This window comes from Mytilus edulis, chromosome 4, assembly GCF_963676685.1.
Source record: "Mytilus edulis chromosome 4, xbMytEdul2.2, whole genome shotgun sequence".
Classification (NCBI taxonomy): domain Eukaryota; kingdom Metazoa; phylum Mollusca; class Bivalvia; order Mytilida; family Mytilidae; genus Mytilus; species Mytilus edulis.
Window position 1 is genome coordinate 85,118,833 of NC_092347.1, and position 11,683 is coordinate 85,130,515.

At 32.4% G+C, this 11,683-nt stretch overlaps 1 protein-coding gene across 2 annotated transcripts; it reads right to left on the reverse strand.

Annotated features, from left to right (window-relative positions):
• Nucleotides 1-2,321: 2,321 nt before the first annotated feature.
• On the reverse strand, nucleotides 2,322-9,979 carry LOC139520831 (uncharacterized). Of its 2 annotated transcripts, none has more exons than XM_071313808.1 (2): nucleotides 9,787-9,979; nucleotides 2,322-5,130 (listed from the first exon to the last, which is right to left on the reverse strand). In XM_071313808.1, the coding sequence occupies exon 2, from the start codon at nucleotides 4,101-4,103 to the stop codon at nucleotides 2,775-2,777; it is 1,329 nt and encodes a 442-aa protein (XP_071169909.1). In that variant the 5' UTR covers nucleotides 4,104-5,130; nucleotides 9,787-9,979; the 3' UTR covers nucleotides 2,322-2,774. The 2 variants fall into 2 exon arrangements, with proteins under 2 accessions (XP_071169909.1, XP_071169910.1); XM_071313809.1 differs by having other exon boundaries at nucleotides 9,787-9,919.
• Nucleotides 9,980-11,683: the final 1,704 nt, after the last annotated feature.

Genomic DNA, 11,683 nt, shown 5'->3' on the forward strand with positions numbered 1-11,683 from the left:
TCATTGATAGGGTTATGCCCCTATGAAAATTAACCGGTGTCGGTTGGCCACCAAAACTCAGAAACCGCAAGTCGTAGACACCTAGGATCTTCACCAATCATCATCAATTCATGTATCTTTGAAAAAAACCTCAAGGTCAAATTTGTATTTTGACCTTGACCTTTGACCTAACACTTGTTATGGGATAATCTCAGAAACCATTATACTTACAGAAGTTTTAAATAGTGGAAAATGTTTGGGTCATTACGGCGCAACTTTGTTACATTTTGACCAAAGAGATTTGACCTTTTAATAAGGGGCATAACCCCTGTTTTAGGTTTCTAAAAAGACAAAATCAGCTTTTACTATATAACCAAAGGTCCTAGACCCATGGGGTCTTCAGCAATGACATTGAGGACTAATGACCTTGAAAAAGGTCAAAGGTCAAGGTCATGTCCCAGATAGCGAATTTAGTGTTTTTAACCTCATATAATGGATTTTTAGTGTGTTTTCAAGCTTTGTACGGTTGACCTTGACCTTGTCAATACATTCTACGTCTATTAGAACATGTATTTTACATTATAAAAGGAAAGACCTCTCAATTGTTCAAGAACAATTGACAGTTTAATTAATATTGTTTTTTTTGATAAATTAAAACATAACTTGAAATGTATTGTTATATATACTGATATGGAAGCTTAGGGACTACATCCTGCCAATACTATGCTTTGTTTTTGGTTGTTGTTTTTTGCATTGTACAATGTCACCTTTTTCTGAGACGGGTTATAACATTTACACTGAATCCCGTGGATGTGTTCTGATTGATACGTTCGTTTGAGATAAACATGATTGATTTATCAGTTGCTATTGGCTTTGAAATAGCTTTCAGTAATTGCGAGTACTCTAAGATTGGTAAGTTGTATTATTCTTTGTCTTCAAGTTAGTTGTTTTATGTCCTTATGCTGATCTGAAGATTCAAGACAGTTTCAACTGATGTTTAGTGTATTGTTATGTTGTGCTGTGACACCACTCATCTAGGTTAAATATGTGGATAAGTGCTCAAAAACACGTTTAACCCCGCCACATTCGTTATATTACTTTTCAAGGATATGAGCCTGGTTTGTTTCCAGTAGTTGTCTTACCACGTTTGTTTTTCATTTATTATTTTGTCATAAATCAGGCCGTTGGTTATCCTTTTTTCTTTTCTTTTTTTACATCTTGTCATGTTTGGGGCTTTTAAATCTGACCTTTGGTATGAATTTTTCTCGTTCTTGAAAGCCGAACGGTGTCCTTTATATATATATATATAGTTACTTAAATTCATGCGATTTTGGACTAACGAGCCAATTTTATACCACAACTTATTTAATAATAAATTATAGATAGTATATCATGATGTAACACACAACAGATATATCAATATCAAAGTTAAAAGAAACATGGACTTTACTATTCGAAAAGTCAAATATCTTAAAACCGACATAGAGTCAGAACGGGTGGGGGACTAAATGCATGACTATAAGCTTTGCTGAAGACGCAAAATTGTGAACTGAACTTATTCTTTTCAAAGACACTGAATCCATAAATACACGACATAGTGCATAACCAAAGTCTTGCTGAACATCGCTTACTATGAACCAACCTGTAATGCCGGTCAAGCACACCAGGGATATTTATAGTAATCTACAAATCCTTGGTACTATCACTAATTTTGAATTAAATGCTTTGTCCATTTAAACTAGCATTGTCAACTATTAAATAATTATTTTTCTATCTGATTTTACAATATGTTTAAAATTCGGTCATAACTCGCCTACTCGTCGGATCAGCATGAAGAAATCAGACTTCTATATATTTTAATTATATAGATTCTTTAGTGCACTACCGTTGTTTGAGGAAATACCATATGACCTTCTGGTCCATGTTCAAGGCTGTGACTTCAAATGAAGATGAAGAACAGCAAAACAACACTATTTCTGTAGTGTACTTTGCATGGGTAAACACTAAGAACTAATGCACCAATTTTTTTTATTTCCGTTATGTTAAATAATAACGAGACAGGAACAACGTACTTAAATCTAAAGTAAATGTTATTTCAAGTATCTTTTGTTCTTTTAGACATCGTCTTTTCTACATCGTAAACAATAGTATTATACAAAGGAACATGACATAAGAAATTTTTTAATACACAAAAAGATTTGGGCTAAAAATAAAACTAACCATATATATTCAACGAAAAACAATATTTTGTATACTACCCGACACTTTTATCTTACAACAGAATAATGTACGAAAATGTACATTTGAAAATCATATGCGTAATAAAAAAACAAAAAGAAACGAAAGAGGTCACTTTTAATAAAGGTTGGAATGTAAAAGAAATGCATATACGGAATAACACAGAAGGGAAACATGATTAAACCTTAAATTTCTGTTCTCTTTTTCATTAGACAAAATTATTCTTCCTACATATTAGTTGCAATTCTATTTTTAACTTTCAGTCTTATTAAAATATTGATAGTGTTAGTTCTTTTTCTAGTTCCCTCTTTTAATTTAAGTAACAAACAGCTTAATAGATATAAAAACTAAAGTTCGAATGTATCATGACATTTTGATAACTATATCATTCGGTGAATTTCCTTGTCTAGTTAGTCACGACCTAGACCTTCCTGTCTACACACTAAATCGTGAGTTTATCTTTTAAGAGATACCTTGATAAATTCGGCTTTCGAACGATTCTTCTATTTGGAAAAGTTTGAAATATTTATTTGAATTATACTTAATAATAAGCATGTTTAATTCTCCATTGCAAATTTCTTTTTCTTTTCCCAAAAGTCCATCACCGTCTGCCTGACTTTCCTTTTTCGAACATATTTATTGTGCATGCGCACGAAAAGCAGACGAATAAGATTTGGGAACATGGTAACGACGACAACTGACATAACATTCAGGACTTCATTGGACTCGTCCGATGTAAAGTTTTTAATGTATCTTGAAATGAAGATAATTGATACTAAAACAAGTACCTGCACACACAGAATCTGAATTATAATATGAAAAAATGCTATATGAACGGGTCGAAATTTGTCAATTATGTATTCAAACAAATCTTTTCTGACTCCGGGCACCTGTTCTTTATACAACACATACTCGCCATTTTGAAATCCATACTGAATGGACAACGATTCATAAGACATTCCTAAAGGAATTGTGTTTGTCAAGGCCACACATTCAGTTGCACGGCATCCACTGTTATATTTAGTTTTGTCTTCGAGTAGTTCTTTGACAATTTTAACTTTAACTAGTTTTTCCGAAGCTTTGATTGTCAATTCTAGTAATGCTTGATACTCGTTTTCAAATTCTTTCACCACAGTATGTACAAATAAAATAAACATAATGACAAAATAAATGAATCCGAAAGAGCGACTGGGGAAAACAATCAATGACAAATAAAGAAAAAATATAAAATAGCCAATGATAGTGAAGGATTGCAGAATTATGATACTGAACATAAAGAAATAGAACAGACAACACAGAGGAAATAGTATGATCGCACATATACTGGATACTACTGGGATCCTTCTGTATGATTGCTTGAAGTAACGAACATATCCTCGCACGACAGACAAAATGAAGAGAAAAATCGGAAACCCATAGAAAATATACATTACCAGGGTTTCAAATAGACACCAAAAGATGTAGATAATAAACAATGGCACACGAACAAGAAGTACGAGGCATCTGCTCATGTTACAGCAACTGCATAAAGCCATCATAATGGAATTCCATCTACGTACATGAAATAAAGTTATGAACTTCAAAAAGACTGGATTGATAAGCATGTAAATAGATCCTCGCATCACTGAATATACTTTTCTATATCTACTGAAGTTTAGACAGTGCTTTTTAGAGAATTTCTCTATTGTAGCTATATCAAGCATAAGAAGAGTTGAAAATGGCTTTGTGTCCGGTGGTAGACCTAGTTCCAAAATTTTAGAAAGATCTACGGGAACCAATATCACAATCATTCCAACAATGTTGTATAAAATAAGGAATATTACCGGGCCTCCAAACATTGGCAGGAACAAATCCCTGCTTTCTGTGAATCCACCGAGAAGTGACATGAAACCGCACGGTATTTTATGTTTGACTATCTCCTTGATGAGGTTTTGTCCAAGTCCATGATATATTAGGAGAAAAACGTACACAATGATCGGAGTGAGCAATACAAACAATGTTCATCTAATTCTTGAGACAAGGAGCGGATGCCTATCCCCAAGACCGAATAATCCAAACAATAATTTGGAAATTGATATCGGCCCCCTTTGTTTAAGAAACAGAAAATCTGTATCTTTAGTATCTAGACTCAACAGTTGGGTACCTGAATTCTCTAAATCTTCCCCAGAATCGATGGCGTGTTTTCCTATCTTTACAACAACAAGAGGGAAATACGCCATGACAATTATTCCAATGTAGTATGGCAGGAGCTGATAAATATTCCAGATATTTTCGTTTCTAATGTCACAAATCGCTTTCCTTTTCTCTACGAAATTACGGCAACATTTATAACCAAACAACTGTAGCGGAACACCTAGATATTGGTTAAGCATATACCACGTGGAGTCTCTGAACTTTGAGTTTGTTGTTATATAACACCAATAACTGTACTCATAAAGGTCATTGAGTTTGAAAAGGTAATACTCTGACATGTTATACAAAGCATTGCTAAGTTCATGAATAGTGTTATTACCACCGAAAAGAATACTGCAGTTTTCAGGGTCTGTTTGAACATAGAGCGTGACTGGATATTTTAGACTGTGCGTGTCGAGTAGACCAAACGAATAAACAAAATAGTCTACAGGCCATGAAATGTAAAATTTGCCTCCTCCAGGAGGTACAAATGTCCACATCCATCTGTCCGGAAACAGGACCTCGTCCGTCGCGTTGAACGGTTTGTCGTAAAATATGAATTTTATATGTGCAAGCATTCCCTGTAGTATTTTTACCCATTTGGTAAAATATTCAGCCGATTCGTCCTCTATTCGAAATTTACATCCATTCCATTCTTCTGTGTAAGACTGTGTAGCACAAACTGAAGACAAAAACAGCAAGACAATGAATGGCGTCATCAATACACTGGCTTCGATTGCCCTGGTAGAAAGAAAAAATAAGTTATATTACTCAATCTATTAATGTTTTGAAGTCAAACTTACTAATATTATAATATAATATCGATATACTTCTTTGGGTCGATATATCCTGTATTGACCTCATACAAAGGCTATATTTGTTATATTATTAATTTCCGACCATTTAGGTTTGTTGGAACTTTATAGATATTACATTGTCTCCTTGACAATAACAACATATTAGTTGTTATTTCATTTTGGACATCTTATGTATGTGAAGATTGTTTTGTCAAATAATCGATCACAGATATCATTTGTTTCAAAACGTTAAACAATATCCTGAAATTCATTACATGACGTCACAAATTGGTTTTTAGATATTATAAAAAAAACCCGTGCAATATGCTTTTTGCCGGTCAATATGCTTTTTGCTATCCGCCGTTTTCTCTCTACCTTCGAAAATATAGTTTAACATGTGACTATCCCATAACGAATCAAAGGAGTAAGTTCGGTAAGGGCCATATTTGGCCCCAATTATAAAGTTCATAGTAACAAGACAATAAATGTTTTAAGTTGCCTTAAAGATATGTGAGAAAGTTTAACAGAACTGTTTTTGTCAAAATTTTATTCTAACACGTTGATTTTTACATCCCAAATAGGTCAAAATAAAGGGCTTTGGTGAAATTTGACAAAAACAGCTAGATTTCAACCAATTTAAGGACCAGGAAAGATAGAGCGCAGGCCTCGACAAACTTAATATTCAAATAAAACATGTGAAATGTCTTCACAAACATTATATTAAAAAATCTTTGTTGTCGACGTATGCGCTCTATGTTTCCTGTCTAAAAATCTATGGGAAATTAACCCATTTTCATTGATTTTTTCGTGAAAAATCAATATGAGTACAACTTGTGACGTCATAATGAAACGTAAAAACGTAAAATTTTCAACAAAATGGCTTATTTCCTATCTAGTCACTGTATAAGCTATAATTTATTGTGATATTGGTCAATAAATCCGAATTTGAAATTGACGCTAAAAATGGGGGCCATTTTAGGACCTTACCGAACATACTCTTTTGTTAAAATATACAAATTAATAATATATATATATATAATACAAGTGTGGACACAGATGAGTGTGGATAGTATGTTTGGATGTTTGACAGTGTCTTATGACAAAAGGAGTTCTATGTTTTTCCTTTATGGTGTTATTTTTTTGTCTATCTGATGAGTTAAGCCTTTTTTAACTGATTTTTATAGTTTGTTCTTATGTTGTAAGGGTCCCAGGTTAGGGGGAGGCTTGGGATCCCACTAACATGTTTAACCCTGCCACATTATTTTTGTATGTGCCTGTCCCAAGTCAGGAGCCTGTAATTCAGTGGTTGTCGTTTGTTTATGTGTTACATATTTGTTTTTCGTTCATTTTTTTACATAAATGAGGCCATTAGTTTTCTCGCTTGAATTGTTTTACATTGTCTTATCGGGGCCTTTTATAGCTGACTATATATGCGGTATGGGCTTTGCTCATTATTGAAGGCCGTACGGTGACCTATAACTGTTAATGTTTGTGTCATTTTGGTCTTTTGTGGATAGTTGTCTCATTGGCAATCATACCACATCTTCTTTTTTATATTATTAACTGTGTTGCACGGTGACAACCAACCTGAGCATTAGAACTGTTATTTATTTAATATTTTTTTTATGTTCATGACAGGCATGGAGGAGACAGTAATAACACTAGTTACAAAATGATTATGATAGAATATGTTCTACATCTTTGTATCTAGGAGAGCAACACATAATAGATTAATTTTTTCACACGTTTTTTTTTTCTATATGGGAGATGATATCTAGATTTGAGAACATGACATAAGGAGCCTGTAACTCGGTGATTGTCGTTTATTTATGTGTAACATATAAGTTTTTTGTTTATTTTTTTTTTAACATAAATAAGGCCATTAGTTTTCTCGTTTGAATTGTTTTATATTGTCATTTCGGTGCCTTTTATAGCTGATTATGCGGTATTGGCTTTACCTATTGTTTATGTCCGTACAGTGACCTATAGTTGTTAACTTCTGTGTCATTTGGTCTCTTGTGGAGAACTGTCTCATTGGAAAGCATACCACATCTTTTTCATATGTATTTGCTTACTATTGGTATGGTTCACTAGATTTAGTTAAAACAAACTTAAGTTAAGACTAAATAATTCTTCAATGTTTCCATTTGTAAAAGGGCATAACCCTAGAATGATAATTAAAGTGCTTGTAATCACTGAATGGTTATTAAAGACTGCTTTAATTTATCAGTTGGCAGTAAAGTGAATTTTGCATTGTATATTGTATAAAGCATTAATTTAAGATGATTAAACTACTATTCTGGACAGAGAAAGACAACTCTAATTTTCAAAGAAGATTTCATAAAGCATTGGTTTTAGGTAATTCAACAACCATTCTGGACAATTTATGGTCTCGACTCTACAAACATGCTTGTTTTTGGCCCTCAATTCCTCGACTGTTTGCCCCAATAACCCTTAAAATATACCCCAACCTTCTACTTATGGTATTAAACATTATGGTACAATTTCAGAGCAATTGAAATACTTATACACAACTTTTTGTACTGACACTAAATTAATGCTTGTTTTGGGCACCTTTGGAACCTAAACCTTATGGACTATAACCCCCAAAATCAATCCCAAGCTTCCTTTTGTGGTTATAAATATTGTGTTATAATTTTATTTATTTCTTTTTGCTTATAGTTAAGTTATTATATGGAAACCATCTGTCTTCGGACGACGACAGGATACCTATTTAGGACCGCAAAAATTTCTGTGGTTGTATAAAAATTTCAAGCATGAACAATGAAATATAGTTTAAGAAATCGATAAGCCTAGATAGAGCTTATCATTTTTTTAACATAATATGTTTGGTTCAAATTAAAATAGAATGCTTTTATCTCCCTAATACTTACATTGTACATAAGAGGTGATACTACTTTGACAAATCCTTGTACATGAGAGTTGTCTGTCAAATCTTTATTTTACAAAGAAAGAATTGCATAACAATGAACTGAACTCAAAGCAAAGTAATTTAATAATACACTTAGACAAAGAGCTAAATCCAGTGATATACTTTGTACTACAGGTCCTTCGTGAACATCCATCGACCAAAACCATATCTCAAGAACATTCCATACTACATGGTTGGATTCAGAAGTCCTGAAAAAGACATGATTGTTTTATCGTATTTTAAGTATACATGTATATATGCACAGGTTAAAACTTTCTTGTGGTATAATCATTCAGTATCTAGCAACTATCAATTTGCTTTATGCACATATTGATATAGGTTTAGTGTACATCTGTTGGAAATAAGAACACACACACCTCCATCTAGTTTTAGTCAACTGACAAAATATTCATAACTATAAAATGTTATCTAAGACCATAGGTGGATCCAGGGGGGCCGCCCCCCCCTTTTTACCCTTTTATGGGAAAAATTTGGTTGATTATATAGGGAATCACTCACTGAAGCGTGACTGCCCCCCCCCCCCCCCCCCCCAAAACCCATACCGCATATATAGTCAGCTATAAAAGGCCCCGATAAGACAATGTAAAAAAAAAATGAATGAAAAACAAATATGTAACACATAAACAAACGACAACCACTGAATTACAGGCTCCTGACTTGGGACAGGCACATACATAAATAATGTGGCGGGGTTAATTATGTTAGCGGGATCCCAACCCTCCCCAAAGTCATTTTCAAATTGGACTTCATGATAAAATAAGATTCTATATCTACTACCAATGAAAATGAAATATCCCTCTAATAGACTAGCATTTAAATCACTGTTTTCTAAACTGGTAGCTAGGTCACCATGGATCTTAAATATTTCAAATGCATGTACATTTAATAATATAAATTCTCCAAAATTCACTATATTGTCCCTTTTTTGTCTTCTGTTTGATATACCATTTTTTGAGTCTATATATTGTCTATATATATATATATATATATATTGTCCTTTATATTATATATATATAATAATATATAAGTGCCTATAAATAGCAGCACATGACATACAAATCTATGGAAGTGTGGATTAATCAGTACAGAGATTAATTCAATTATACAAATAAAATTATAGATTGCCTAACAATGTAATTTTAACACACTTTTTAGTATGTAAATATAAGAATGTTTAAAATATTTACAAAATGATGAAAATAAACGCAATATTTCGCTAGACCAACTAGCTTTATATACATCCGATTTCACCTGGATAGATGCACGCTTGATAAAGCTAGTTGGTCTAGCGAAATATTGCGTTTAATTTCATCATTTTGTAAATATTTTAAACATTCTTATATTTACATACTAAAAAGTGTGTTAAAATTACATTGTTAGGCAATCTATAATAATATATATATATATATTATATATATATCAAACGCATCTAACTGGGCATTAGCTGTAAAAATTTTGTTATCCGATTTGACTAAAACTCTCATATATCATTCAACATACATCAAAATTACAAACGTTTCATTCTTCGTAACTCCTGCATCACCTTTTTCGAGAATTCATTCGTAGTAATCAATTGCAAACCGAAAAATAACAACTATAATTGAATTTAACAGTATTAATTCAAACAAGAATAAAAATTAAACTTACTATTTTTCTCTGTTTATTTTGTTACGAATTGCTCAGAAACCTTTAAACTTGTAAGACCTTTCACAAGTATTTTATCATATGATATGTCAATCATTGTTTATCCGGTTTTAACCTATTGTTACATAAAAACAAATAGCTCGATCACCATGGATATAAGGAAGTAATAACTGATATAATGAAAATAACATCCTTCAACCTCACCCCGGTGTGCATGAGTCAACTGTCAGTGTTTCCTTTGATACTATCTGCAACACCAGTCTGCTACGTTTAATAACTGTCTGATAACTTAATTTACAACAGCAAGAGTAAAACAGCTATAGAGTTAGAAAGGAAACAGTAGTTAAGAATTGAAAGCTTCTTTTTGTAACTTTATTGAGGTGTAAAAATTTAAAGCGTTGACCGAATTACATTTTGTATGAAGCGCGGAAGCGCTTCATTCTAAAAGTGTGCGCACGGTCAACGCTTTTACAACCCTATGAAGTTACAAAAAGAAGCATTCAATACTTATAATAGCATTTTTAAGCTAGGATCATGAAAAAACGATTAACACCAAGTTTTTATTTAATTTACCTGTGCACTTTAATATGGGACCTCGTGTCATCATGAATGATAAGTTTTATTGTGTAATGCAACTGCTTAAGGAATAACACGTGATGTGCAGTTAGCCAATCAGAATAGCGTATAATATTTAAACATACATCTAACGTAATTATATTATAATGTTTTCTTTGTCGTGGCTTTAACTGAATACTCCACTTTTATGCTTGTAAAGATGTTCCACAATTCACAACCTATCTTGATTTGAATGAATTGTGTTTGCTTTAAATCGCCTTAGCGCAAAAGGGCTATATCGCAGCGAAAGCTAATTCAAATATAACAAGACTGCCAAGCTCATAGGGGAATATCAATTTATACGATAATGGTATATACCTATTGCTTTTTCCCACAGACACTAAATAAATAGAAACAGAAGAAACCAGAGTCAATCAAATGAATCAAAGTCCAATAAAAACTGACTAAAGATGCCAGATGTGGTATGATTGCCAATTAGACAACACTCTGTCAGTGACCAAATGACGTAAAAGTTGATCAAGATATGAAGCAGACTTAACTATATCGGTAGTATCCTTTATATCATGTCAATTGTGATACATACAGTGAAAAAAGTGAAGGGGATGTCGTCTATATAGACCAACGTAAAAGTTCAAAGTAATATCTGCTTTTTTTAATTGAGAAGCGCATATATATATATATATATATATCGACACCGTTAAAGCTTTAAAATTGTGCTATTTTTTATTTAAAGCATATATGTGAACTCTCTGATGTAATTAGTCATATAACCTATGTCATATTCAACAAATTTTTAGAATGGTGCAAGCGTCTTAACTGATGTTCGGTTTGCCTTTTTTATTGTATAAATTTCAAGATTTAGTAAAAGTTAAAATCTAAGAAGACTTAAAGATGATTCATTTAACATCAGAATCTGACTGACGAAGGATATTTGTTATCCGAAATATTTATAAATAATTACATTTATAGTTCCTTTTTATATCATTGGTGTTGTTATGTACACTTTTTAGGCGTTTATATAATTTATTTTATTGTGTACATGTATCGTTACTTGTAACGATCCAGCTCCCACGTGGGAAAAATCGTTGACTATTATTCAGACGTTTGATATATATATATATATATATATATATATATATATATATATATATATAAACGAGTCTAAATTGAAAACTACGTTCAAACCTATGATTGCGTTGGATAAAAACCGCAATTTTTATACGTGTGCATGGAAAACAAATTTCGTTGTAGAAGGGTCTAAATACAGCACAAACAACATTTTCCAAAAGACCAAAAAAGTGAAGAAGTATATTTAAACAAGACG

Excerpts from the sequence above, each read along its gene's own strand:
- LOC139520831 (XM_071313808.1), bottom strand. The coding sequence starts at position 4,103 with ATGTCACTTCTCGGTGGATTCACAGAAAGCAGGGATTTGTTCCTGCCA.